This window comes from Drosophila biarmipes, chromosome 3R (genome assembly GCF_025231255.1).
Source record: "Drosophila biarmipes strain raj3 chromosome 3R, RU_DBia_V1.1, whole genome shotgun sequence".
NCBI lineage: Eukaryota > Metazoa > Arthropoda > Insecta > Diptera > Drosophilidae > Drosophila > Drosophila biarmipes.
Genome location: NC_066616.1, coordinates 22,054,285 through 22,080,481, shown reverse-complemented (window position 1 = coordinate 22,080,481; position 26,197 = coordinate 22,054,285). Strand labels below are relative to the sequence as shown.

Sequence of the window (26,197 nt, the reverse complement as noted above, 5' to 3'; positions counted from 1 at the left end):
CGCACCCAAACTTTGATACCTCTTTGGATAAGGACAGTTCGTTTTTATCGCAAATTATTTTCCACAACAACATCATTAAAAAATTATTATACCATAAATGTAAAAAAGGTTAACTGCGTTTAATACTTTTAAACGGAAAGTAACAAGATGCTAAAACCCGACCCCCTAGGGCCTTATCATCTTATTAAATTATAAGTGGAGGTAAGTTCCTAATTGATATCCAGGACGCCGCGATTAAGCAGCCAGGGCAGGATAACCTGAATGTGTTTCCGGTAGCGGGGATTATTGTACATTTGCATCTGGAAGTCCACTCCCTCGGGAGAGTCGCTAATAAAGTTCTCAAAACTGGCGCTTTCCGTTGGATCAACAAGTACAGCTGCCATTACTCCTGTGGCCACGGAATAGGCTGAAAAATGATATAATATTAAATCTGCTTTGAACAGCTCTTCTAGGATATACCAACCGAGAAGGCCATATTTGAATAACTCTTTGTGAATGTCCCGCAGGCTGGGCAGTGGCTTGGAATATTTCAGAATTCTTAAATGCTCAACTAGATTATCATGGTACACCTTTATGTAGTAATCGAATTTGCTAAGCTTGTCCTCCAGCTTGGTGGAAGAAATCAGGAAGTAAAACAGATCCTGGGCCACAGAGCCGTACTTCGCCACCTGATAGTCCACCATATAGACCTCCTTGATGTTTCCAAACTCGTCGTATTGGAACATAATGTTATTTGACCAGGAATCGCCGTGGTTCAGAACATTAAAATCCGTAGGATCGACTTCCGCCAGCTTGAACATCTCGTCGATTACCAAAGGCTTCAGAGCTCTCTAAATGGTTTTAATGAGAGAACTTGTGTTAAACTAAGTTTCATGAAAATTATGCTTAGACCCTACCACTTTGTCTATGTACGCCTCGTTGCCATCGTAGGTGGCACAGCATTTCAGGAATATCTCCCCCATGCCGTTCATCATTTCGTTTATCATCGGCTTGTTTTCCTCCTGAAAGAAGCCCTTCAGAACGATTTCCGGATACTGTCCCTTGGTGGCCACTCTCACGGCGGTCGCCGCATGCCATTGGGCCAACTTACGGAGAACCCTCTCCGTGTGCGCCTGATCGAGTCCCTCGAGACGATTGGCGTTTTTAAAACCCTTTGGGCACAGATCCTCCAGGGCTATGTATTCGCTCCTGGCGTTCTTCAGCTCGTAGCTCTTGGCCCCGAAAGTAACCTGCACACCCGCCGCCTTATAGAGAGCCTCCATCTCGGGAACGACCGCATTGTACATGGTGCGCTCGATTTCGAAGATATTGGTGTGCCTCATCATTTCCTGGTACACCTCCAGCTGATGTGGCAGCTTCAACATGTACGACACCTGTTTGCTTGTACCATCTGTGGGGCAGAAATGAATCGATCGGAATCAATAAAGCTCCCTGCGCACTATCACTTCAAAGTACCTTGCAGCTCCACTTCGATCTTCACCCGAAGCATTATGGTGGCGTAGTTGTCGCCCGCAGCGGAACCACTTTCCGCCCTAAAACTCCTAACTTTTGAGAACCCCTCCACAGTCGATTTGAGAACATCCTCAAACAGTTCCGCAGTGACCCAATCGGGTACTTTACTATCAGCCATTGTAGATAATCGGGGATTCTTATTATTAAAACACACAGAACACGTATACGCCTCGTTTGACGGTGTTGCGTTGACTGGCGAAAACTGAGAATTAGATATTTTTATATCAGTGAGGAGCTTTCGAAGTGCCATAGAGCTCTCGATCTTCTCTCAAAGCTTTCTAATAACATTCCAAATATTTTGGTAGCAGAAAGCGTTTGCCTTTTGTTGATTTCACAATGGGTCATTTTACTGGTAATCCCCCCAAAATAGAGCCCCATAGAAGGCATTATTATATAGGCAAATCGTTTGACAAGCAGTAATTATTGTTTTTTAGTGATAAAACATATTTATTAAATTGCAAAATATGTTTGTTTAATTAATAATAGCCCTTTATTATTTACATTTTTCAGTTTTGTGACTTACTAACTATTTATTATAATACTTTTTTTAAGTTATTGAACGCAGTTAGAACCTGTTTATCTTTGCACTCTGTTTATCTTATGTAACCCCGGTTTATGAGCCAAGGCAATATGACTTTGATCTGATCCACGTAAGCCGGCAGGAGAAACATCTTACGCTTGAATGCTATCGCCTCCTCCGAGTTCCCCATGACATTGCCTATATTTGAATCGACGTCGGGCGGGAGCAGCACTATAGGCAGCATTCGCTGTGCGCATATAAAAGCTGAAATTACGAGAGATTTGCATTTGGATTCCCAGTGATAAACGCTTCGGATACCCCAGTCTTACCCCAGAGACTGTATCTGTGCAAATGGCTGTGAAACTGAGCTAGTGTGGGAGCATTCCGATTGTAGTTGAGCAGGCTGAGGTGATCCACAAGCTGCTGGTGATAATACTCTATGAAGTGATCGAACTTATACAGCTTGATAGAAAATTTGGGGGACGTCATAAGCAGGCAAAATAAATCCTGGGCGGGCGTACCTAAATTTGATAGTCCCTATAAATTAGTTATTATTTTTTGAAAAATCAATTGGTTACCAAATTTAGGCAGTTGAAAATCGACAAAGCAAACATCCTCCACCTCGCTGTTATCCTTATACTTGAACATAAAATTATTGCACCAAAAATCGCCATGGTTTAGCACACTCAGCTCCATGGGATCGTTTTTGCCGAACTCTATATTTAAATCCGTCAAATGTGAGGTGTAGTTGCTCTTAAATATAAGAAAGATTATTATAATAACTGTTATTAAATATTTCTTTAAAACTCACTATGAGGACGAGCTGTCCTGGATCCAGATTATATTTCTGCATGCACTCCAGGAAGGGCATACTAAAGTTAATGTTAAATTCATCCAGCAATTTCTGGTGCTCGGCCGTGAAGTAACTCTCGCGAATACCCTGTTCGTACTCCCCCAGTTCGACGACTCTTTTCGCGGAGGCTGCATGCCACTGGGCCAACTTCTTGAGAACTGCCTCCACTTCGAATTGCTCCAAGCCCTTAGTTCTGTCGGCATTCCTGTACCCCTTCTTTCGCAGGTCCTCCAGAAGAATGTAGTCGCTCTTCACCGAATTCCCTGGAAACTTCAGATGCACCGGCTTGAATTTCGGTGAGATTGGTGTACTCTTGGCATACAGGTCTTCCAGTTCTGGGATCAGATGATCGTACATGTCCAGTTCGGAAACGAACATATCCTTAAAATCGTTATCCTCGCCTTCCGGCACCAAGGGAATCTTCAGTATGTAGCTGATATCTTCAGTGCTGTCATCTGAATCTTATCGTTGGTTACACATTTATCAAGCGATTTCCGCATTCTTACTCACCTTTCAGCTGCATTTCAATCTGTATACGTAGCACGATCGTCAAATAATTCTCCCCTTTACTGATCGCCGATGTGGGCACGAATTTAAGTATCGCCTTGAAATTTGTATTATTCTGCTCTAACAAGCCGTGGAATAGCTCTTTGCTAACCCACTTCGGAGTGGCTGGTTCTGTCATTATATTAACGTTGTCTAGATGCGCTAGCGTCTGATACCAGTGCCTTCCAAGTGGTTACTGGACCACAAAATGCTTCTCCGAATAAAAGCTCGAAAGAGTTCTCTCTTAAAGGCCGTGACGTCATTGTTCATTTTACAGATACTCAACTTTTAAGAGAGGAATTGCATTTCAATTATACATCACCAAAGCTGGATGATTCTTTAATATTTTTATGCTTTCATTAATTAATAGAACCTACGGAATTATTCTAATCTTAGCTTTATTGAATCAATTTTCAAATAGCCTTAAAATAATTACTCTATGACTTGACATTGTGTATGAAGACGTGCCTCCGCAGTTTGTCGGGTCGTGCAAAGTCCTTGGCGCAGAAGGTGCATTGGTAGGGTCTTTCGCCGGTGTGCTTCCGGCGGTGAACCTTCAGCTCGTAGTGGACCGTAAAGCGCATGTCGCAGAGATCGCACTTAAAGGGCTTTTCGCCCATGTGGCGCCGCATATGGATATTTAGCTTGTTGGGCGTCAGCGACTCCAGGCCGCACAGCGAGCAGAGATACTTCTTGCCCGGATTCTTCTTGGCCACATGCATGTCCCGGATGTGCTTCTCCAGGCTGGGCTGCACGACAAAGGAGCGCCAGCAATGGGGACACTGGTAGCGGAAGCGCCGCTTTCGCCTAAGCGATGGCTGCTGCTCTGGAACGGTGGGTTGCTTGGGATGCTGGGTGGCCAAGTGCTGGGTCAGGTTCTCCTCCCACATGAACTTGTAGCCACAGCGCGGGCAGACGAACTTCTTTTCCGTATTCATACACTGAGTGCGAAGGTGTTGATCCAGCATATGCTGTAAGTAGATGGAATTCGTTTAGTAATCAGCCTATTAAATTGTATAATAAGAATTACTATCCTACCTTATCGACAGTCTTAAAAATGCAGTGCTCGCAGGAATGTGGCAGTTTGTCGAAGCTGTGCAGCGAATACTGGTGCTCACTCATTTCTCTTCGCCGTCGGAAATTCAGATCACAAAGGTCACAAGTGTACGATCTGCCCGTGCTCTCCTCATCACTGTCATCCGTATCCTCCAGCAGGAGCTCAAAACCAGTTGCAGTGCTGATCATGTAGGCCGATGGCTGATCAGTGTGGCCCTGCATGGATATGTGCCTTCGCAAGTCCGCCACGCTGATGAACTGGATGTCACACATTTTGCATTGGATGCTCTTCGGCCCGGCCGGTTTTGAGGCATCCGCCAGCAGGGTTTCAGCCAGAGGCAGATCCTGACCAGTGAACCCGTGCCTCTGCAAGTGCTTGTACAGCAGGGCAGGGCGGTAGAAGGTGCGAGTGCACCAGCGACAAGGCATGAGCTGCATGCTGCTGTCCCGGTGCATCATCAGCTTGTGCTTAGTTACGGCGCTCTTGTCCTGGAAGCTCCGGGAGCATTGGTCGCATGGATAGGTCTCTTGCTGAAATGGATTAAAACAAATTAAAATGTATTCTGTTATGATTTTTAAATAGGATTCCCCTTGAAAAATGAATCAATTCAATAAAAAGATAAACTTGTGTTCTTTTAGTTCTGAAGATTTTGTAATCTAATCTCATTTATATTGTATGGTGTAAAATCATTAAAAATAAATATGTAACAAACTAAATTAAAATGATTTAATGCTAACAGGTCCTTTGGGATCGACAACTTCTAATTGTCCTTTGATATGTACAGCTCCTCACCTTGCTCTTGTGCTCGACGAGATGGGCGCGGAGATTCCGGCGCCAAAAGAATCGCTGGGGGCACTTGTCGCACATGAAGCGCTTCAGGGTATTCTGGCATAGCTGGCTGGTGTGATGCTCCAGCAGCTGAGCACTGAGAAACCGCGAATCGCAGCGCTGGCAGACATGTGGCGCGTCCAGCCAGGTGTGCTCATTGCGGTGGTGCTGGTGCAAGAGGTACTTGCGCGGCCACCTTGCCTCTGGAGAGTCGCACAGCTCGCAGGAGTAGCTTCGTCGGATAACAACATCCGACTCGCCATCGCCATCACTGTCCGTATCCGAGCTGTCCAGTGTCATCTCGTATCGGGCTTGATTTGTGATGGAGTAGTAGCGCCCATAGACGCCCATCCTTAGATCCCTAAGGATGCGCCGCTTCAAGCCCTCCGCAGTAGACTCCACGGCTGTCTTGAAAAATCCTTCGGCAATGCGCTCAATGGGCTCACCATGCGCATCGAAGCTGAAATCAGTGGGATGTGCCTGCAGGTGATCCCTAAGCTCACGCAGTTTGGTGAACCGGCGCAAACAGATCATGCATTTTATTTCCTTGGCGCCATTCGGCTCGCAGCGGTGGTAGTCGAAGCCATCAACTCTTCGGTTGATCCTCGATGGCTTAGGAGGTGTTGCAATTGCCGAGGCTGATGTGGAGGCCAGAGGTTTATCGTCCTCTGAATCCGATTGCTTGTCAGACTGCTTGTCAGAGTGCTCCTTGTGTTTGTGCTTAATTAAGCTGACTATGTACTTGTAGGATTTGCTACACTGATCGCACTTGTAGTAGTTGTCCACGCTGCTGTTGCCATCCTCGTCCGACAGTCTGGACAAGAGATTAATTAAAAAGATAATTAAGGTCTAGCAAAGATGCGGGCAGAAAGTGGTGGGCACATAAATTAGCGGTAACAAAAGATTTCCGGCTAGGATCAACCCGCATAATGAGTAATTACAATAATCTTACTCCACTGCTTTGATTATGCTGTGCACTAGGGTGTCGTTGTTGGTCCTGCTGCGATGTGTGGAGGTGCCAGAGGTGGAAGCTGGACTAGATGGACTGGCATCTTCGGGCAATGTCGATGGCCTTCCGGGTAGCTTTCGCCTGGAAGTCTTGGAGGGCAGGAGACTGGCTCCATGCTCGCTGTGCTTGTGCTTTACCAGCGCCATTACGTACTTGTATGTCTTCTCGCACTGGTCGCATTTGTAGTAGTCTTCTTCGTAGCTTAGTGGAGGAAACATAACATAAGCACTTTAAAAATCAACTATAAATTGGAGTAGCTAGCTCACTCTTCTCCATTCTTGCCGAGAATACCGTGGTCCCTCTGCTTGTGGCGATACAGATTGGTGACATATCTGAAGGCCTTGTTGCACAGCTCGCAGACATTCTGCTTGGCCGGCTCAGAGGCGCAGAGCGAGGAGGAAATCTTCCGCTGGCGCAGGGGCACATCGTCCTGGTCGTCATCCGAATCGCTGAAGTGTACGATGCTCCGCTTGACAAAGCGCGTGCGCACGAGAGGATCAGCCTTGGCCACTTGATGCGTGGCATCCAGTTCCTCGGTCTTGATGGTCACGCCCTCTATGTCGAACAGGTGTATGGGTGTCTCGCGGAGGCACTCCAAGGCCTTGGTGCCCTCCATTTCATCGTCGCCGTCCACAGAGTCGCCTAGTTTCTGTAGCCACAGCTCATGCGTCTGGCGCGCCTTCAGAACAAAGTCGTAGGCGCTCTCCAGCTTGTCGGCGCACTCATTGCACAGCCACTGTGGGAACTTCTCCGCCTGTGCCGTGGCCACCTTTTAGGATCGTTTAAGGGAAATTAGCATCAATGCGGGCGGCAATTGGATGACAAAAGGACAATTGACCCACCTCGATGCTCGTTAGCTCGAGCAGCAGCTGGCCGAAGGTCTTCTCCGCGTACTTCTCCACGGGCGTCTCAATCCAGTAGCGACCGTCGTCGCCGCCACATATTCTGCAAGTCCGTGTCATCGTTTAACACATTTATTCAACGTTTTTGGCAGAAGTTTTTAACAGCAAAAGGTGTCTGATTTGTCAACTGAAAAAAACAGCTGATTGGTAAGTGTTGCAAAATGACGTTTTCTAGCGAACCCCAGCTGTTCGCGAGCAACGGTCATACTAAAAAGGCTCTTGTTGCATTTCCTTGATTTGTGCAAAGTTTTATTTATTTTTTAATTAAACGACGATGAGTAAAGTGAGTTAATTGCCGGCAATATAGAAAAATGCTGCCCACTGACATTTGTCGCACTTGTGCGCTGCAAAATGGCCATTTGCTGCCCTTGTCCACCTGCTTGGACGGAGACGCCTCCAAAAGTTACTATGATGTGCTCCAGGAACTCACGCAAATCGATGTGAGTGGCTTTAATCCGATGCTTTGTTGCATTGCTAACCTTATCCCAACTCCAGGCCCAGCTGCAGAGCTCGGATGATGGCCTGCCGCAGCACCTGTGCCCCGATTGCTGGACGAGATTGGAGAGTGCCCACGCGTTCGTGGAGCAGGCCAAACGGGTCAATGTAGAGCTGTTGGCTCGCTTTAGGCAGTGTCTGGATGAAATTCCCATCGACATTCCCGAGGAGCAGAACATAAAGACCGAGGTGGATCTCGAGGACGAGGGCAACAAGTGCGAGGTGGCTGTGGACTCGGCGGCTATGGACATCAAATGGCAGCCGGAAAGTGCCAGCGAGGATGATATCCTTGACGCAGCGGAGAGTGATGAGTAGGTGTTCTCCAATTTGTACTTTGAGCTCTAATAACAACGAATTTGCCTATAGAGATGAGGTGGACAAGAAGACGTATCATCTGCGGCGAAGTTCGCGAAAAGTCAAGCTGGCAGTGGAGAGCGAAGATGAGGAGTAAGCTAAATTTGTATAATCTTTCGTTTGAATGGCAAAACTAAAGTCCATGTCCCTCGCAGTGTTAAACCATCTGAACCCGAAGCAACCCCCGTCAAGCGGCGTAGAGGACGTCCACCAGGCCCATCCAAGAACCAGTCGATGACCAGCGATGGCCGCCACGCCTGTGAGGTGTGTGGGAAGACCTTTTCGTGGTACCGCGACATGCAGCGCCATGCCAAGATCCACTTCGAGCAGGCCTCGTTCGTGTGTGAAACTTGTGGCAAGGGTTTTCTGCGGAAGGACAAGTATATGTTTCACCTACGCTGTCACAAGAAGCGCGAGGCCAAATGGAGGGCTCTCCAGTCGGGAAAAGAATGGCGCTTCGCAGAGCGACTTTATAGTTCCGGCAAGTTGAAGAAAATCGAATGCAAATTGTGTGGTTTGAGTTGCCATCGAATGGAGGAGCTTCGACTTCACATCAAGACTCATGTGGACGTGAAGAGCTTAGCCCATTTGAGAAAAGATAGCGATGTAGTCAGAGAGCATTTTCCCGGATTTCCTTGCGACCTTGACACTATCAAGCAGCAGATCTGCGCTGAAATAGGCGAAGGGCATTTGGAGAAGTTTGCCTGTATTGTAAATTTCCATGGCTATGAGTTGGCCCTCAGTGATTCCGATGAAGAGCCTGAAAGCAAAGATACAAAATATCATTGCTTTGTGTGCAATCTGTTCTTCGCTCGCAAACATCGCTTGATTAGGCACACGCTGGAGGAACACTCTGAATCCGCTTCATCGCTTCCCTGGCAGCGCTGCAGTTTCTGCAAGGTGGGTTTCCTCTGCCTAACACTCTACAACGAACACCTAAGCACCCAATGCCAAAGCAAGTTAAAGCGATATCGCTGCCGTAAATGTCCCGGGAAGTTTATGTGGCCGGAAAACCTGCAAAACCACGCGTGCTCAAATCGGCTCGAGGACAAGATTGTATCCAAGAAGATTATGTGCTCATTGTGTGATGCTGCGCTACCCAGTTTGCCGCAACTTCGCGGTCACCTAATCACGCACCAACACGATTTAAATGGCATTAGTCCGGAATTCAATTCCTCCTTCTTTCTCGCCTTTTATCCTAATGGATTGGACTGCACTACCTCAGATCTGGCCGCCCGTATAGCTGAGGATTTCGAAGTCCAGGACTTTGATCGCTATTACAACGTCTGCACTGAAAGTGGTCAAGAGCTGGATCTTTTTGATTCCGAAACAGAGCTGAGCGAAGAGGAAAACAAGACATTCACGTGTCTCTTGTGCGGAGAGGTTGCGAGTACACTCACAGTTTTGATGCAGCACCAAAAGACCGTGCATGCCGATGGGTTCACCGATCTTCCCTGTCCCTGCGAGAATTGTGAAGCTCGATTCGTCAGCAAAGCCCTTCTGCAACAACACCGCCGTCACCGTTGCGCCAAGAAACACTCCCGATATCACTGCCAGAGTTGCAGTATCCGATTCGTTTGGCAGAATAACTATGAGAGACATCTGAAGACCCATCATAGCAAAAAGGAAGATGATGAACAAGGGACCACCAAGTTGCAGTGCAGCGAATGCGAAAAGGTAACAGTCAATCTCTGACCACTTATCAAAATCTTCCTAACCCTTTTTCCAACTTTAATTCTAAGGTATTTAACTGGCACAAAGATCTCAATCGTCACAAGAGACTGCATCAACCTCAGTCGGCAGCCCAGTTTGACTGTCCACACTGCCACCGCAGGTTCCACCGAAAGGATGGCCTGAAGTCTCACCTTAAAGTACATGCGGGAGAACAATCTGAAGTTAAGGAGCACCATATAGTTCCAAGCGTTGACCAAGGCCTGGCTCTCACCCGACTTAGTCGTCCCCATGGTTGCAAGCAGATTCAGTGCATGATCTGCCTCTCAATTCACTCAAAGATAACTGATCTGAGGACTCATATGAGATCTCATCAATATGGATTAAGTTTTTCAGAAGATAGAGATATTCCTAGTGCCTCGAGGGCTTTCTATCCCGAACTGGAAACACCTTTAGATAGAATCGAACTTGCTGAACGGATTATGGCCGATGTACAAAAGGAACTCGAGTTGGATCGATTTATTTCTATCACAAATGAGGCTGGTCTAGAACTGAATATCGACAGCAGCGAGACTGACACTGAGTCTGAGCAGGAGGAGCATCAAACAGCGCAAAGATATTCTTGCAATCTGTGTAGCACGGCTGTGAGAAGAAAGCATCAGTTGTATGCTCATCAGCTAGCGGAGCACAAGTGGGAGGACGCATTCCTTGCATGCACCCTTTGCCAAGCTAGATTTGTTAACGAATCCTTGCTAGATCGACACTCCAGAACTCTCTGTCACAATGCGCAGAAGATATTTCAGTGTCGCAAGTGCCCGCTTCGTTTTCGCTGGAAAGATAACCTTAAGCTTCACATAAGCCTTTACCATCAGCATGTAGAAATTCCAGTCCCAGATGATGCTTCTCAAGCCGAAGGTGACCTGCAGTGTGGAAAGTGCCCGCGTAGCTTTAAGATGCAGAAGGATCTCACACGTCACACCCTCATGCACGGCCAGGAATCGAACATCTTCCGGTGCCGTTGGTGTGCACGCCGCTTCTATCGCAGGGCCAATCTCCTTCAGCATATCGCTCGTCATGGAATAAGTGTAAGTCAGCTGCCCTATGCAGAGGCAATTCTGGATTCCTACATGAATCCTGGAGGTCGGAAAAAAGTGGAGTGCCGAGTGTGCAGTGTAAGCTTTCCCACCATTGCTGCTCTGCGCTTGCATTTGGAAACCATGCCCGCAGGTAGTCACCACGACATATCCTCACTTCAAAACTACTCGATTACCAACCAGCTGGGTTTCGAGATGGATTTGGAGGATTCGGAGACTGATGATGATGAAGCTAGGACACACTCTAAACCCCCTAGCGCCCCCGATTTTTACACCTGCGGAATGTGTCAACTGAAGTGCTCTCGGAAATTCGAGCTCTACCAACACCAGCAGGCCATGCACCGCATGGAGAAGATCACCGATGGTTGTGATAGATGTATTTTCAAGAGCGTCTGCCCCGAAATCATTTCTCACCACAAAAAGACGCAGTGTGAGAACCGGGAAAAGCAGTTCGTATGCACTCGCTGTGGTTACAAGTTCATGTGGGAATGTAACTTGTTGCATCACATGCAGCTGCAGCATGAAAGGCTCGAGGATCAAGAGTTAGATGAGTCTAAGGAGACATCAGGTGAAGAACCAAAGCCCGAGAGCCAGGTATTTCAGTGTGGTCTTTGTACAAGGAAATACAACCGCAAGGATCGACTGACAGCTCACTTGAAGAAGTTCCATGGACCCGATGGCAAGGATTCTAATAAAGTACAGCTCTCGAATAGACCCACATCTCCTAAGGAACCAAAAAGGTTCCTGTGTGCCTTCTGTGGCAAGGCGGTCAGCTCCTCTTCAAACCTCATCATTCACATGCGCCGTCATACTGGGGAGAAGCCCTTCAAGTGTGATTATTGCACAATGGCTTTCCCCCGTTCCTCTGACCTCCAGTGCCATCGGCGGACGCACACCGGCGAACGACCACATGTGTGCACAGTTTGCCAGAAGGGATTCGCCCGATCGTACAAACTGCAACAGCACATGCGAATCCACAGCGGGGAGCGGCCCTACAAGTGCACATATTGCGAGAAGAGCTTCACGCAGTCCAACGACCTGACCCTCCACATTCGCAGGCACACAGGCGAGCGGCCCTACCAGTGCGGAGTTTGTGGTGAGCGTTTTATCCAGGGAACTGCCCTGAAGAACCATCGGATGCAGCAGAACCACAACGAGGAGGGATTCGAATCAGTCGAATCTACGAGGCGCACGGTTCTGGAGCAGTTTATTGCATAGGATCAGGAATAAGAAGAATCATCAGTACTGTAAAGCTAAGTTTTCTTCAAAGAATTCTAATTGACAGTAACCTTTTTTTAAGTTAACATTACAATTATATACATTCCCTTAATTTGTGTCCTTAAAGAGTTAAGTCCTCTTTGAATAAAAATGCTCATAAAAATATAAAATATGTATTTTTAAGTGGCAGTTTTCAAAGTGACATGTTTTATTTGGTATAATGTAGAAGGGAACTACAATCGTTTAGAATGGGTCAAAAATACAATTTTTAGTGTGAGCCAAAAAAGATGTTTTTCTTTCACCTTTTTTGGTGTAACATGGTCAAAAATGGTCCGAAACTTAAGAGACACACTGTTTTGAACAGCTAACAATCTGGACAATTAATTGCAGCCATTTTCTTGCTGATTTATAAAAGTAAAAAATTTCTCAAAATTTTGACTTTTTTATAAGGGGTAGCATCGTTTTTTTTTCCAAAAATCGTTCAGAAATAAAATTTTTAGGTGGGAATGCCAATCGATTGGGAATTTTATTCCGCGTTGAACAAGATATGACATTCCACTTTTGGCCCATTACTTTTCTTGTTTCGCCCAAAATACTGATTATTTTTGGGTGAAAAATATACACTTTTGTTTTTTGTCCAAAAATTGATTTGTTTCTTTCACCTTTTTTGGTGTAACATGGTCAAAAATGGTCCGAAACTTAAGAGACACACTGTTTTGGACAGCTAACAATCTAGGCAATTAATTGCAGCCATTTTCTTGCTGATTTATAAAAGTAAAAAATTTCTCAAAATTTTGACTTTTTTACAAGGGGTAGCATCGTTTTTTTTCCAAAAATCGTTCAGAAATAAAATTTTTAGGTGGGAATGCCAATCGATTGGGAATTTTATTCCGCGTTGAACAAGATATGACATTCCACTTTTGGCCCATTACTTTTCTTGTTTCGCCCAAAATACTGATTATTTTTGGGTGAAAAATATACACTTTTGTTTTTTGTCCAAAAATTGATTTGTTTCTTTCACCTTTTTTGGTGTAACATGGTCAAAAATGGTCCGAAACTTAAGAGACACACTGTTTTGGACAGCTAACAATCTAGGCAATTAATTGCAGCCATTTTCTTGCTGATTTATAAAAGTAAAAAATTTCTCAAAATTTTGACTTTTTTACAAGGGGTAGTAGCATCGTTTTTTTTTCCAAAAATCGTTCAGAAATAAAATTTTTAGGTGGGAATGCCAATCGATTGGGAATTTTATTCCGCGTTGAACAAGATATGACATTCCACTTTTGGCCCATTACTTTTCTTGTTTCGCCCAAAATACTGATTATTTTTGGGTGAAAAATATACACTTTTGTTTTTTGTCCAAAAATTGATTTGTTTCTTTCACCTTTTTTGGTGTAACATGGTCAAAAATGGTCCGAAACTTAAGAGACACACTGTTTTGGACAGCTAACAATCTAGGCAATTAATCGCAGTCACTTTCTTGCTGATTTATAAAAGTAAAAAATTTCTCAAAATTTTGACTTTTTTACAAGGGTTAGCATCGTTTTTTTCCAAAAATCGATCAGAAATAAAATTTTTAGGTGGGAATGCCAATCGATTGGGAATTTTATTCCGCGTTGAACAAGATATGACATTCCACTTTTGGCCCATTACTTTTCTTGTTTCGCCCAAAATACTGATTATTTTTGGGTGAAAAATATACACTTTTGTTTTTTGTCCAAAAATTGATTTTTTTCTTTCACCTTTTTTGGTGTAACACGGTCAAAAATGGTCCGAAACTTAAGAGACACACTGTTTTGGACAGCTAACAATCTAGGCAATTAATCGCAGTCACTTTCTCGCTGATTAATGTAAGTAAAAAATTTCGCAAACTTTGACTTTTTTACAAGGGTTAGCATCGTTTTTTTTGCAAAAATCGATCAGAAATAAAATTTTTAGGTGGGAATGCCAATCGATTGGGAATTTTATTCCGCGTTGAACAAGATATGACATTCCACTTTTGGCCCATTACTTTTCTTGTTTCGCCCAAAATACTGATTATTTTTGGGTGAAAAATATACACTTTTGTTTTTTGTCCAAAAATTGATTTGTTTCTTTCACCTTTTTTGGTGTAACATGGTCAAAAATGGTCCGAAACTTAAGAGACACACTGTTTTGAACAGCTAACAATCTGGACAATTAATTGCAGCCATTTTCTTGCTGATTTATAAAAGTAAAAAATTTCTCAAAATTTTGACTTTTTTACAAGGGGTAGCATCGTTTTTTTTCCAAAAATCGATCAGAAATAAAATTTTTAGGTGGGAATGCCAATCGATTGGGAATTTTATTCCGCGTTGAACAAGATATGACATTCCACTTTGGGCCCATTACTTTTCTTGTTTCGGCCCAAATACTGATTATTTTTGGGTGAAAATAAAGACTCCAAAGCCTTAAGAAACTTACAAGCTTCATAATCGATCAAAATCATATGCTGGCTGATTTAAAAAACTAAAAAATTTGTTAAATTTGGAATATTTTTATTTACAATAAACCCAGAACATGTAAGCGAAGCCATCAACGGGGTTGTCCAACTTCTCAGGGGTTGTTTCACTTGCGATACCACCTGCCTTTGATTCTCGATATTTATCGCCCGGCGTCACCTTGACAACCGATCCAAGTGGCTTTGTCCTATCCGTTGACATTGAACAGCCACATATAAAACTACGAAAAACCAGAGGTAAAGATAGAAAGGAGGATCCAGGCGGAAATCTAATGCATAAACTCGCGAGCACCCACGTTAAAATTTAGTTCAACACTCCCCAAATCGAAAATTGTGTAGTTTAGCCGACAATTGATCCCCGTACACAAAGATGGTCAAACGTTATAAAGGCTCTCGCTCGGTGGGGGCTAGCGATGGTGTTAGTGCCAGCTCCAAGGACTCCGACCAGGTCTACTGCGTACTGCTTCATGTGGTCGAGGGTAAGTTATAAACAATGTTTAAAAATATTCCTTTATATTAATAATTGTAAAGCGATTAACTTCGTGGGCCGCGATGCCATCGAACGGGAGCAAATAGTGATGAACGCCGCGCTGAACACAGTGGACTTCGAAGTGGAGGGCACCCATTCGACTGAGAAGATCATCTTTAACAGCAACTGCATCTGGGAGTGCGACATGGCCGGGATCAAGCGCATTAAGACAGACCATCGTCCTGTCAAGTTGACCTTCTATGCCTGCCGAGGCGGCGGAGCGGATCGGAAGACCGTGGGAAGCCTGCTCCTGCCCATACGGGGACTCCCGGTGCTCAGTACCAGCGGCAGCCAGAACTCACCCCACCTAAAGATGTTCTGGCATAAGCTCATCTGCATCAGCAGCGAGTTCCGTTCCCATAAGCCGGAGGTCCTGCTGATGCTGGCCATCATCAAGAAGTCCATTCTGCACACCAAGGACTTCGATCACCTCATGCAGTTCACCGAAGTAGGTGGCTTGCACGGCACATTCTTCAAGTGTTATTATCAATTATTCTGAACCCCCAGGTAAAATCGCCACCCACACCGCCAATGCAGTCGCCAGGACACTCGATAACTGCCAGCATGCTTCAGTCCCAGGTGAGTTGACTGCTTTTGGAGAGCGCTGGTCAAATTCTTACTTCAAGGATTTTTCCAGGCCAACGTCTACGTACAGTCATTGGTGCAACTGGGCCTGCTGCAGGTGGGCAATGATCCGCTGGTCGACTGCGACATCATTGAGGTGGTGCTGCAGCTGAAACAGCTAAAGAATGTGTCCCGGCTGGTCAAGTCGCTCAACCAGGGAAGGGACCCCGGATCGGTGATCCTGGTGTTCGATTTTGTGGGCAATGTGACCAACATCGAGCTGAAGCTGAACGAGTCCGACTCCTATATCCTCAACGATGTCCTCGGGCTGCGCTTCAAGACATCCCTGCGCAGCATGCGGCTCTACTTCCAGCGCATCTTCTACCTGCCCATCAACATGTACATGAATGGAACGGCGATAGGTGGGCAACTCATTTGCACATATCTTATGAATTGTGTAATAGGCATCGTTACCATTCCACAGCCAACTACCGCATGGACTTTACCAATCTGCTGCCTCCGGACAACTACTTCTCCGACAAGCAAAAGTACACTACCAACGGCTCCTTTTCCTTCAACCGTTTTGGCAGAACGGACAGCGGTCGGGAACCCAAACCGCCCCTGATGGAGTACACTTTTAGTGTGGATGTCAAGACAATATACTCACACCAGGGTCAGGAGGCAGCGGAACCAACGCCTTCGGTAGCCAGCGGGGTTATCAGGGAGCCAAAGGATCGCAAGAATCCAGCAGAAACATCATTGTCACTGAAAGCTGCTTCGGTGAACAGTCTGAATGTGGGTGCCGAGCTGTCAGCCTCAGAAGGATCCTACAGATCCTCGCCTCCGGAGGACAATCACGAATCCGATGGACTCGCGGATCTACCAAAAGCTCAGATTAGGCGGAAAAAATCTACCAGATTGAGTAGTGGGGAGTGTCTTCTGGAGAGCGAGGATGAGCAGTATCTGGGTCAGAGATTCTCCGCGTCGGTAGTTCGTGAGGGTTTGAATATAGATAAAAGTGAAGAGGCTCCAGTATCAAAACCTAAGGAAAATGAACACCTTTCAGGTGAATCTGAAACTGACTCCGCTAGTATAAAGTTTTCAAAAAAAGAAATCAAAGATCAGCGGAAGCCTACAAGAAAATCTACTGCAGAGGAATCTCCAAGACATAATACACCTCTGCCAGGCAAACCCAAGATTAAGTGCCATGGATCTAAAGAGCTTATTAGGGATTCTTCTCAATTAAAAACCAAACAACCAACAGATCCTAGTCCGATTTTAGAGGAACTAGATCCAGAGAATTTCGAAGAACTTACCTCGTTAGACTTGTTTGAGTTGGAAGAAAAGAGGCAAGCCAAAGAAGCCGAATTGGAGTCCCTTCGTAGGCAAAAGATAAATGCTGAATCTCCACTGCAAATGCAAATGGATCGTAAAATAAGGAATACCAAAATGACTGACATTGAAGTGGAAGGAAGTAATAAACATGAAAATACAACCGATGATGTCCTATCAAAATCTTCTAGTAAACTAATCTCAGAGCAGAAAAAAAGCAAACATCGTCTAAAAGCGGAATCACATACAGAACTAAACGTCGTTCCTTTAACCGAAGAAAGTCTTTCTGTATTAAGAAATCAGGCTCTTCATAAAAAACAAGTGGAAAAAATGATCTTCATAGAGGAAAGCTATGAAAGAAGTGAGGAGGACCCTAGTTATGGACACGAGCTTCCACAAAAACGAAATTCCTATAGGGAAAAACTAAGAAAGGAACCAAGATCCCCAAGGACTGTAAAATCTTTAGATTGCATGGACACAGATTTAGAAACTGACTTAAGTTCCCTTATTGTACGAAGCAAAGGTAAAACTACATCGAAATTGATTACCGAGGAATTGGAAGACTTTGAAAAAACGTCCACTAGTACCCAGGGCTCTAGAAGACCCAAAACATCTAAGGGCGATCTGAACCTTCGAGCCCGTTGGGTGGAGGTCAATAAGGCGCAGAGCCAAGCCTTGGGTGAAACCGAAAAGTTTATACAGGAGACGTGTCGCGCCGAGCTCGACGAGGTTCTTTACGAGGACCAGTTGGCGCTCGGCCTGGCAAAGCCTCTTAAGGCCAAAAAGAAAATGGGTAAGCCCAAGGAAGTCAAAAGCATCGATTATGAAAGCTCCTTTGTCGAGGAAGTTACTTACTGTGAGTCTGAAGGGGATCTAGTCAATAATGCGGTGCACCAGGTGGAGGAATATCTCTCTATGTCGGAAGGCAATTCCAGATCCGCTGAATTTATTTGTTCAGAAACGGAACACCGGGATGTACATGTTACCTTTGCTCAATCTAAGGGGGTAAAGAAAAAGTTGAGAGCTTCGTCTGCCAAGGATAACATAAACCAGATGGACTTTAGGAACCCCGAGGAGTATGTCTCTATGTCTGAGAGTAACTTAAAAATCACTGCCCAAAAAGAGTGTGCGAAAAAAGTGAAGAACGTGGAACTTACCAGCTCCCAAGAATTTCTTTCAATTTCTGAGAGCAATGTAAACTCCGAGGAGATGATATATCCAGAAATTGGCCAACAGGATGGACGAATCCTTAAAAAGAAGAATCTTAGGACGACTTTGGTGAATGAAGATCCCTCCCATGATTACGAAACATTGGAAGAGGAAAGAGTTAAGCCGGTGAAAAAAAAGATCATCAGAAAAAAGTCATCTGCTATTTTAGAAGATAAAGATCCCCAGGACTGTGCTTACGAAACTCTGGAAGAGGCATCAGTTAGGCCAGTGAAAAAGAAGATAATCAGGAAAAAGTCATCGGTTATATTAGAAGATAAAGGTCCAGTGGTCTATGATTACGAAACTCTGGAAGAGGAGTCTGTTAGGCCAGTGAAAAAAAAGATAATCAGGAAAAAGTCAACGGTTATATCGGAGAACATTGAACAAACGGCTATCCTACATGCCACAGAGGAAGTGGCTCATACTAAGCCTAAGAAAATAGTTCGGAAGAAGGCAAAACCGGTGTGTGACAACACATTGGTTGATGAATATCCGAAAACTAAAATAGTGGTCAATTCTCGAAAGGAACCCAAGAATTTAACCACTTCCGAAGATGATTTAAGCGTTGAACAGCCCTTAAAAGAAATCAATTCGATAAGTCAGAAGGTCAAGTCGTGGCGAAGGCAACAAATTGACAATTTTGAGCAGGAGTTAGCCCGAAAGGAGTTGCATTATAAGAAGCAATTGGAAGAGATGGAGAACCAAGAGGCCAGAACACATTTGGCGGCTAATCTGGATGAAACTTTTATCAGCAATAGAACAATTGCGCCTAGTGTTGACTATGAGGCCAAGTTCAAGGAACTGGAGGAGCACATAGCCCTTTTAAAAACGGAGATGGAGGCGCAGGTGAGGCTCTTTGAGAATCGCAGTGGAGAGCTGCGACAGGAGAACCTTCAGCTTTACACCGAGAAGACGGAGCTTAAGGTCCGCGTCGCGGCCATGGAGCAGCAGATTGGCGACCTCAAAGCCCAGGGCTCCGACGATGGAGATCTCAAGCAGGTTCTTGGCGAACTAAGGACCCAGAATTTACGGTGCAATAAGCTTGCCAGCGAAAAGGAGCTCTACAGAAAGCGGTGGCGAAGATCCCTCAAGCGAGTGCATGCCCTCAAGTTGGCCATGTACGAAAGCAATTTGGAGAGGGTTCACAGCAACATTAAAATTGAGTATGTTCTTCTCTTACATTAACACATATTGTTATTAACCATTAAACATAATTTTCATTGCAGACCCATTGACCTGCGAAAGATCCTGACCAAGGACCCCATGGAATTCGAGCGGGAGTATGGACAGTTTCGCAGAAATGGGCTGTCAAAATTTCCCTTCACCTCGCTGTCGGGATCCGGCGACTTTTCACCTCCTAACAAAAAGCGAATGTCGAACAACGAGTCTTGAGGACACGATACATATAAGATGTTTTTCTAGGTTTCTGCCAAATTATCTGTGTCAATTTTGTATTTAGTTAACTTTATTGAGTTTTGTTCGTTTTTTTTTTTTTAGAAAAATATACATGCTATAAAGCTAGATTTAGAATTTACTCTACTCGAGTGTGAATCCCACACGCACAAAGTAAGGCAGCGTGTCCAGAGGAGCAGCGTAGTCCATGACCCAGGTGGGTCCGGTGTATGCCTGGTCGCTATTACCATCCTTCCACTCGCCCTCCGGCAGGTAGATATCTCGCTTAGTGGCGCCCTCAGTCACGATGGGAGCAGCTATGATGTCATCGCCCAAAAGGAACTCTGCGGGTATTCATAGAAAATATAATTAAGTTAGTTAAGGTTGTAAGAACTGCAACTAGAATGAGGAAATTACCATCATAGATAGACTGCGCCACCTCATCAGTGGGGGCGATCCACCAGAGCGGAGCATTCACGGGTTCCCCAGAATCCACGGCCCGCTTGAAGAGCTTCATGATGTAGGGCGTGTAGCTGGCATGAAGGGCAGTGAAGTTCTTGCTGATCGCGATGGCCTCATCGTCAAAGTTCCACGGCACGAAGGAAAACTGCAGGGCGGGCATGAAGACATTGGCCTGGAGCCAGCGCAAGAAGAGCTCCTTGGTGGGCGGCTTTTCATAGTAGCCGTTACCACCAATCATGTCGGGCAGGACGAAGGGATATCCATTGAGGTTCATCTGCAGCATCGACGAGATCAGCGTGAGCAGGCCATTGTTCCATCCCCACTCGGAGTCCTTGTCCACGATGCGCACGAAGATGGGCTGATCCTGGGTGTTCTGGGCCGATCGCACCTCCACCATGTCGCCGAAAGCGGCCACAGTTCGCACGTAATCTCCCACCGCCTGCAGGGGAGTCACCATGGAGCTGCTGGCCTGCAGCACTGGATCACTGGGAAGCCAACTGGTCTCTCCGGCATCGAACTTGAAGCTATCGATGCCATCCTCATCCTGCAGACGCTTCAAACGCTTGGTGAACCACTGCTGAACCTCGGTTTTGGTGAAGTCCAGAATGGCCGCATCCTTGGGCTTACTGTTCCACCACTGCGTGTCGGAGCTGCCCTCGTGGTCCAGCACCAAATAACCCAGCGACTTGGCCTCTTCATAAATGGCCGTACAGTTGTTGTTAATGAAGGGATGAATCCAGAGGGTCACACGGAAGCCCAAGGCCTTGAGGTCATCGGTCAGTTTTTTGCTGTCGGGGAACTTGTTCTTTCTAAAGGTCAGAGCTCCATAGCAATCCTCCCAATCATCATCGATTTCCAGTTGGCTGTTGTTGAAGCCATTGTCCAGGATCTGCTTGGCAAAGTCGCGAACCACTTCGTCGGTAACCTCGGCCTTGTACAGAGCCCAGGTGGACCACACGGGGTGCATGACCATTCGCTCATCTGGATAACCAGTGGGTTGTCCGTGGAACTTTTTCACCGCGTACTTATGAGCCGCCTTGGCATCCTTGGCCACAGCCACGTGGTAAACGAACTTGGCGGAGGTGACCCGCGGATCATAGGGCAGTTCACTGGTGGCACTCAGGCACAGCTGATCCGGATGGTCCGCAGTATTCTGATCGATAAACAGGGGAGTGTTGCTCTCCACGTACAGGAAAACTCCATCGCCGTTCAGCCAGTATCGTTCTCCCACCCCAAAGTTGTCCAGTTCCTTGGGAAGATAGGAGTAGTTGCTGTGTCGCTGGCGCTCCACCGGCCAGTAGTGCTGCTTCTGCTCTGGACCACTGAACCAGTGGGTGGTGCCCGTCTTCAGGGGGAAACAATCCCTGGGTTGGCTGCCCTGCAGCACCTGATCGCGGGAAACCTTCACATGGGTTATATCGCTGCCTGTGCCGGAGACCACGCCATTTTTGACCAGGGTGAACTCCACTGTGCTGGTGCCATCGCTGAGCTGGTAGCTGCCGCTGCTGGTCTCCACCAGATTGGCGCTGCTCTCGAAGTTGTCAAAGGTCACCATTTGCAGGGATTTTTCACCCTTCATCAGCTCGTACTGTAACTTATCACCTCGCCTCAGCCGCACGTAGATATTGCTGTTGGGGAACTTGTAGCGCTGCTCGATGCTGGCGCAACTGTTGACCGCCTCCCAGAGGCAGCAAGATGCCAACAGCAGAGATAGTAAAAGCAGCCTCATTTTCGTGCGTTTCACAAAACACGACTGACGGGCAGGTGCCCGTGGGGGTTCTTTATATAGCCGCGATAAGGAAATCGAGTAAAATCTAAAGAGCTTAGGTATGGTCAGCATATTATACAAATAAAGCTCTTGAGCGTTGTCAACACATTTCTCACCTGGGGAGAACACTTTGGACAGCCCCTCGATAACCCGGCTGATAAGCCCTGCCAGGGTGCAACCTGGTTTTCTATAATTTCCATTAGCTAATTGATTGCTATTGGCGCTGAGATTGCAGTTCACCTACATTGGACAACAAAATAAGTCTATCTCAACAAGGGTTCTATGAAAGTCAAGGACGGCTTCAACAGCTATCTGAGAATATCAAATATGAATTTTAAGAGCTTCTTATCTTTACATAAACAATTTGGATTTCTCAAGTGCTGATTCCCTATAAGACATCGATTATTTATTATCTATTAACAAGTTGTAAACATTTGTTGTTGAATACGTCATCTAAAATGTTGGTGATTCACCTCCTATTGTACCCATTTAACAGTCAAACATTAAAATTAAATTATAATCTTTTTTATTAAGGCATAAATATTACATATAATTAGTTTTGATTTTCTTTTTTTGTTTGTTTTTTGATTTTAATACTTTTAATCTATTTTGGCTTGAAATCAAGGATCTATAATGCCGTCGAGTGTAACAAAATATAAGCCAAGAATGTGATTGTCAGTGGCTTTGGATTTATATAATATTTCTGGTGGTTATGAGGGTGGCTAAATGCATGACGTAACTTATAATAAAAATCGATTATCTAGGGCACCAAATGACTGAACTCTTCTTTTTCGGAGATCCTTTCGCTGGGCGCTTCGTCGCGATACTCTATGACATCCGCCTTTTTGCCGAGGAAATGTGCCCTGAATAGTTCATCTTCGTTATCAGAGTCACTTTCATCGCCGGCCATTAGAGATACGCGGGAGTAGAGCTCGTTGGATCGGGCCATTGCCCTGCGATGATAGACGATGCCCCCGGCCACAGCCACGCCCATCAGGGTGAAAACCACCGAAACCAGCAGAAGCACAGTGGTGCCAGTCATGTATTGCTGGGTGCTCCTATCACCCATCTCCGAGATGTCCACTACACTGGCCATTCCCGTGCTGCGAACCACATAGGCGTAGCAGAAGGTCTCGTTGGAGATCTTCCGCAGCTGGCTGCCCGGGGAGCAGGTGCTGCACTGGGAGGCCAGAGCTCCATAGCAGGCCAAGCAGCTGCGGTCACACATGGCACAGATCCGAGCAGGTGTCTCCACCAGCGGGGTGAGCGGGGTGTCGGTGGTGAAACTGCGACGGCGACGACGACGATCCTCCGCCTGCAGAGGATCCTGCTTGTCGTCTATGCTGTTGGACATCACTGAGGGATGATCGGTGGTGGGACTGCTGTAGGGATTCACAGGGCCCGTGCTCACATCGTCCTCCAGGTCCTCCTCATCCGCCGCCAATCTATCCAGTGGATAGGTGTGCACAGGGCAGACATCGTAGCACAGGTCCTCGTACATATAGGCGGAATCGTTGCACTCTGCGAAAGGTTGGAGAAAATGTAATTATTGTATATATTTTGAACCAGGTTGGCTAAGAAGTGATTTACCTCAGTGACAGTTTTAGCGGAAAAAGAAAGTTAGGAAATTAGTCGGTTAGAAAGATTTTAAAGCTTATTTAAAAGTAAACAAAATCAAAATGAGCTATGTTTTCTGTGCGTATAAAAAGCTTAAAACAAATAAAAACTTTAACTTTGAATCATTGACTCTTGGTAATATTTTGTGGTAATTGCGTATTGTAAAACAAAATGTTGTAAAACTAATATTATGTCATTACCTTTTTATAAAAAACATATATTATTAATTTACAGTATTTTATTCTATTATTTTATAAAAGCACTTTTAAAAGCGAACGTGGAAACATGGTATGGCAAACACATTTATTGGCAAAAAAAATTCAAAGCAAGCTCAGCCGGAAAAACATGCTCAGGAAAAACGGAAAGAAAAATCATAAGAGCAGTGTGCGATTGAAAATGGCAGCATAGGTGTATTCACTGTACCTCCACCACCGTAAAAACACAAAGGATGGACATGAGAATGTAGTTTTTTATTGTGTTAAAAAGATAACGAAAAACGTAACGAAATAAACGAATTAGAAAGTGGTTAATGTCACTCAGCAGTGCGGGGAAATGAAACGTTCCTTTTAAACCAAAAAAAGAAGAACAAAACAATAGTTAGGATGGAACCACACTCACCTTGTCTGCACTCTCAAAACCTCAATGGTAATTTTTGAACTCTGAACTGCAGTCGGAGAAAGTATGGATAAAATACGGTGGAGAAGAGCCCATCTCATCTCACATAGAGTAAATATATTTTTTGAGCATGTTTCGCTTGCTGCTTTGAATTTTCAGTCGAAAATAAATGGTTTGAACAACTTTTTCTTCGTTTTTTACGGTTTCAATGCATTTATTTATTACTCATATAGATATTATATTTATAGATATATACACAAACATACATAAAAAATTGTATTGAGTTTCGAATTGCGGCATTCTCAATTTGCATCATACCTACGAGGTTGTCTCACTAGTTTAAGTGTTTAATTTCTGCCTTGTTTTCTTTACATTTAAAAAAGTTTAATTTCATTTCGTTTCCTTTCATTAATCGCAAGCATTAATTTAGTGTTTTGTTCCAATGTTATTTTACAATTTTGTGGCTTTAAAGTTAATACGTTTAATTGCTAGTTTCTACCCCATGCCCTAGTACCAGTTTAATTTTATTTTTTATTTTTTCTTCTTTTTTTTTGGTTTTCCACTTCTGAACGGTTCATTTAGTATAAGCTTAAATATTAATTTGGCTTTTTCTGCAATTACTTATGCTTCTCAGAGTTCAGTTTCCTGTGTATTCTGGTTCTTGAGGATAAATAAGTACCAAAACTGCGTGTGCGTTGAAGAACAACAAAATACGTGGAAACGGAGCAGAATTTTGTTGTGTTTTCCTAACCGAACTCACTTGGAAATTTGTTGAACATAATTCTCATCTCATGGTACTTGCCAAAGTTTTTTGGTAAATACTTGCTGTGAGTGTTTGTGTATTGGCTTGGTTAATATTTTCTGCTTGTTCGCTGCTAGTGCGTATAGTATATACTGGGGGATTAGGGGTTAATTCAACTATTTTCGATTGCTTGTCAATGCAGAGAGATAGAGAAATGCTAGCTTTAGTTCGTTTATATCTTATGCTCTGGCTAAATATGTGGGTGTGAGCGTGTGTTTGCTAAATACAACAACAACAAAAAGATACTCCTCCATTGCGACTCGCTATTAACTTGTTTATTAAATTAACATTTATATTTGTATTGTTTATTGTGCAGTTACGATATGATTATTCATACAACGGAAATGCATAGATATTGGGAACATATTCGTCTAAAGTCAAAAACCAATAGGATCGAAGTGTAAATCACAAAAGGAGATAAGAAAATTTCGATAGGATTTTTTGTTTAAGTAAACTAATCGTTTGTACTAAGTTCCGAAATTAAATAAAATTTTAAAATGATATGTTTTTGTTTATCGGTTTGATAAGAAACAAAAACCTTGTTAAGTTTTTAGCTGCTGCTTAATACAGAATTAATAATAATTATTGCACTCAATTTGCTTTTTGATTTGTTTTGTATTTATATTAAAGATTTAAGTAAGCAACAAATGTGTAACAAGGATATGTTGTGTGTGTTTGTGTTATGGACAAAATAATCGGGTAATTCCGTGTAAATCGGCAATAATTTTGGGTTTTTATGTTTTAGATTCATGTTGCAACTTTGTTGAAAACTGCAGGAACTTTTGTATAAATTGTTAAATATAATTACGATTTAATTGTTTAGTGGTTGCTGCCTACTTTTCATTTATTACGCTATGCTTTACCCCTACACCTTAGGATATTAATTATTTACTTGTTCACGTTCATTTTCCAAACCTTTTTCTGGCTCTTTGTTTTCGTTTAATTTTAGATACAAAATTGGTTTGCTTTGCTTGGCGCCTTAACTCTAGAAATATTTCCATTACATACTTAGTTTTGGTTTTGCTTTCTCGCATCTTCTTTTAACTCCATTGACCCAGTTTAATTTACGCTTGTCCAAGATCTTTAGTTTTAATTTTAAGAAACAGTCTTTTACTATGAACTCTAAACTGCAGTGGTTGTTGTGTTTGTTGAACATTCATTTTTTCTGTTTTGGCTGCATGGCATTACACACAATATTTCTTAGACAAAATCAAAAGTCGAAAAGCGCACTCAAAATATAGGCAAAGAAGGGTGAAAAGCATAAACTTGCGTACAGTGCTTTTCAAACTGTGGCGCGACTACTTGGCTGGCTTGGCAATATCTGAAATAATGCATTTAGTTTTCATGTACACTTATATACACACAGATC

The 26,197-nt window shown here is 44.3% G+C and overlaps 7 protein-coding genes across 13 annotated transcripts in view; 2 read left to right on the top strand and 5 right to left on the bottom strand.

Annotated features, from left to right (window-relative positions):
* Positions 1–100: 100 nt before the first annotated feature.
* Positions 101–1,700, bottom strand: LOC122817743 (uncharacterized). Its single transcript, XM_017097280.3, has 4 exons — positions 1,456–1,700; positions 897–1,390; positions 464–830; positions 101–406 (listed from the first exon to the last, which is right to left on the bottom strand). Exons 1-4 carry the CDS (start codon positions 1,628–1,630, stop codon positions 210–212), a joined length of 1,233 nt encoding a protein of 410 aa, XP_016952769.2. The 5' UTR covers positions 1,631–1,700; the 3' UTR covers positions 101–209.
* A 232-nt stretch (positions 1,701–1,932) lies between these two features.
* LOC108026304 (uncharacterized) lies at positions 1,933–3,637 on the bottom strand. Of its 2 annotated transcripts, none has more exons than XM_050888888.1 (5): positions 3,396–3,637; positions 2,844–3,346; positions 2,611–2,785; positions 2,362–2,553; positions 1,933–2,296 (listed from the first exon to the last, which is right to left on the bottom strand). In XM_050888888.1, the coding sequence occupies exons 1-5, from the start codon at positions 3,568–3,570 to the stop codon at positions 2,106–2,108; spliced, it is 1,236 nt and encodes a 411-aa protein (XP_050744845.1). In that variant the 5' UTR covers positions 3,571–3,637; the 3' UTR covers positions 1,933–2,105. The 2 variants fall into 2 exon arrangements, with proteins under 2 accessions (XP_050744845.1, XP_016952677.1); XM_017097188.3 differs by having other exon boundaries at positions 2,844–3,340.
* A 91-nt stretch (positions 3,638–3,728) lies between these two features.
* Positions 3,729–7,359, bottom strand: LOC108026303 (zinc finger protein 271). Its single transcript, XM_017097186.3, has 6 exons — positions 7,168–7,359; positions 6,592–7,094; positions 6,269–6,526; positions 5,281–6,130; positions 4,470–5,018; positions 3,729–4,402 (listed from the first exon to the last, which is right to left on the bottom strand). Exons 1-6 carry the CDS (start codon positions 7,285–7,287, stop codon positions 3,869–3,871), a joined length of 2,814 nt encoding a protein of 937 aa, XP_016952675.1. The 5' UTR covers positions 7,288–7,359; the 3' UTR covers positions 3,729–3,868.
* Positions 7,360–7,444: 85 nt separating this feature from the next.
* Positions 7,445–12,229, top strand: LOC108026302 (zinc finger protein Xfin). The gene is made up of 5 exons (XM_017097185.3): positions 7,445–7,667; positions 7,723–8,033; positions 8,089–8,169; positions 8,232–9,753; positions 9,819–12,229. Exons 1-5 carry the CDS (start codon positions 7,539–7,541, stop codon positions 12,057–12,059), a joined length of 4,284 nt encoding a protein of 1,427 aa, XP_016952674.1. The 5' UTR covers positions 7,445–7,538; the 3' UTR covers positions 12,060–12,229.
* A 2,495-nt stretch (positions 12,230–14,724) lies between these two features.
* Positions 14,725–19,695, top strand: LOC108026345 (uncharacterized). Its single transcript, XM_050888884.1, has 6 exons — positions 14,725–15,017; positions 15,070–15,515; positions 15,575–15,646; positions 15,705–16,053; positions 16,116–19,335; positions 19,399–19,695. Exons 1-6 carry the CDS (start codon positions 14,909–14,911, stop codon positions 19,562–19,564), a joined length of 4,362 nt encoding a protein of 1,453 aa, XP_050744841.1. The 5' UTR covers positions 14,725–14,908; the 3' UTR covers positions 19,565–19,695.
* LOC108026346 (myogenesis-regulating glycosidase) lies at positions 19,620–21,769 on the bottom strand. Its single transcript, XM_017097251.3, has 2 exons — positions 19,982–21,769; positions 19,620–19,908 (listed from the first exon to the last, which is right to left on the bottom strand). Exons 1-2 carry the CDS (start codon positions 21,753–21,755, stop codon positions 19,709–19,711), a joined length of 1,974 nt encoding a protein of 657 aa, XP_016952740.1. The 5' UTR covers positions 21,756–21,769; the 3' UTR covers positions 19,620–19,708.
* A 534-nt stretch (positions 21,770–22,303) lies between these two features.
* Positions 22,304–26,197, bottom strand: part of LOC108026116 (furin-like protease 1) — a 143,037-nt gene continuing 139,143 nt past the window's right edge. For all 6 annotated transcript variants that reach the window (XM_044091040.2, XM_017096816.3, XM_044091042.2 and 3 more), the window contains one exon: positions 22,304–23,315. In XM_044091040.2, the coding sequence (XP_043946975.1) occupies positions 22,555–23,315 (761 nt within the window). In that variant the 3' untranslated portion in view covers positions 22,304–22,554. The remainder of the gene's footprint in view (positions 23,316–26,197) is intronic.

Excerpts from the sequence above, each read along its gene's own strand:
- LOC122817743 (XM_017097280.3), bottom strand. The coding sequence starts at position 1,630 with ATGGCTGATAGTAAAGTACCCGATTGGGTCACTGCGGAACTGTTTGAG. Across the intron at positions 831-896 it reads AGGCGTACATAGACAAAGTG|AGAGCTCTGAAGCCTTTGGT; the intron begins GTAGGGTCTAAG and ends AAAACCATTTAG. Across the intron at positions 407-463 it reads ATTCAAATATGGCCTTCTCG|CCTATTCCGTGGCCACAGGA; the intron begins GTTGGTATATCC and ends ATCATTTTTCAG.
- LOC108026304 (XM_050888888.1), bottom strand. The coding sequence starts at position 3,570 with ATGACAGAACCAGCCACTCCGAAGTGGGTTAGCAAAGAGCTATTCCAC. Across the intron at positions 3,347-3,395 it reads GATTGAAATGCAGCTGAAAG|ATTCAGATGACAGCACTGAA; the intron begins GTGAGTAAGAAT and ends ACCAACGATAAG. Across the intron at positions 2,554-2,610 it reads TTTTCAACTGCCTAAATTTG|GTACGCCCGCCCAGGATTTA; the intron begins GTAACCAATTGA and ends TATCAAATTTAG.
- LOC108026303 (XM_017097186.3), bottom strand. The coding sequence starts at position 7,287 with ATGACACGGACTTGCAGAATATGTGGCGGCGACGACGGTCGCTACTGG. Across the intron at positions 6,527-6,591 it reads CTCGGCAAGAATGGAGAAGA|CTACGAAGAAGACTACTACA; the intron begins GTGAGCTAGCTA and ends TCCTCCACTAAG. Across the intron at positions 4,403-4,469 it reads TTTTTAAGACTGTCGATAAG|CATATGCTGGATCAACACCT; the intron begins GTAGGATAGTAA and ends ATCTACTTACAG.
- LOC108026302 (XM_017097185.3), top strand. The coding sequence starts at position 7,539 with ATGCTGCCCACTGACATTTGTCGCACTTGTGCGCTGCAAAATGGCCAT. Across the intron at positions 8,034-8,088 it reads GACGCAGCGGAGAGTGATGA|AGATGAGGTGGACAAGAAGA; the intron begins GTAGGTGTTCTC and ends ATTTGCCTATAG. Across the intron at positions 9,754-9,818 it reads AGTGCAGCGAATGCGAAAAG|GTATTTAACTGGCACAAAGA; the intron begins GTAACAGTCAAT and ends TTTAATTCTAAG.
- LOC108026345 (XM_050888884.1), top strand. The coding sequence starts at position 14,909 with ATGGTCAAACGTTATAAAGGCTCTCGCTCGGTGGGGGCTAGCGATGGT. Across the intron at positions 15,018-15,069 it reads ACTGCTTCATGTGGTCGAGG|CGATTAACTTCGTGGGCCGC; the intron begins GTAAGTTATAAA and ends ATAATTGTAAAG. Across the intron at positions 15,516-15,574 it reads ACCTCATGCAGTTCACCGAA|GTAAAATCGCCACCCACACC; the intron begins GTAGGTGGCTTG and ends CTGAACCCCCAG.
- LOC108026346 (XM_017097251.3), bottom strand. The coding sequence starts at position 21,755 with ATGAGGCTGCTTTTACTATCTCTGCTGTTGGCATCTTGCTGCCTCTGG. Across the intron at positions 19,909-19,981 it reads GGCGCAGTCTATCTATGATG|AGTTCCTTTTGGGCGATGAC; the intron begins GTAATTTCCTCA and ends GAATACCCGCAG.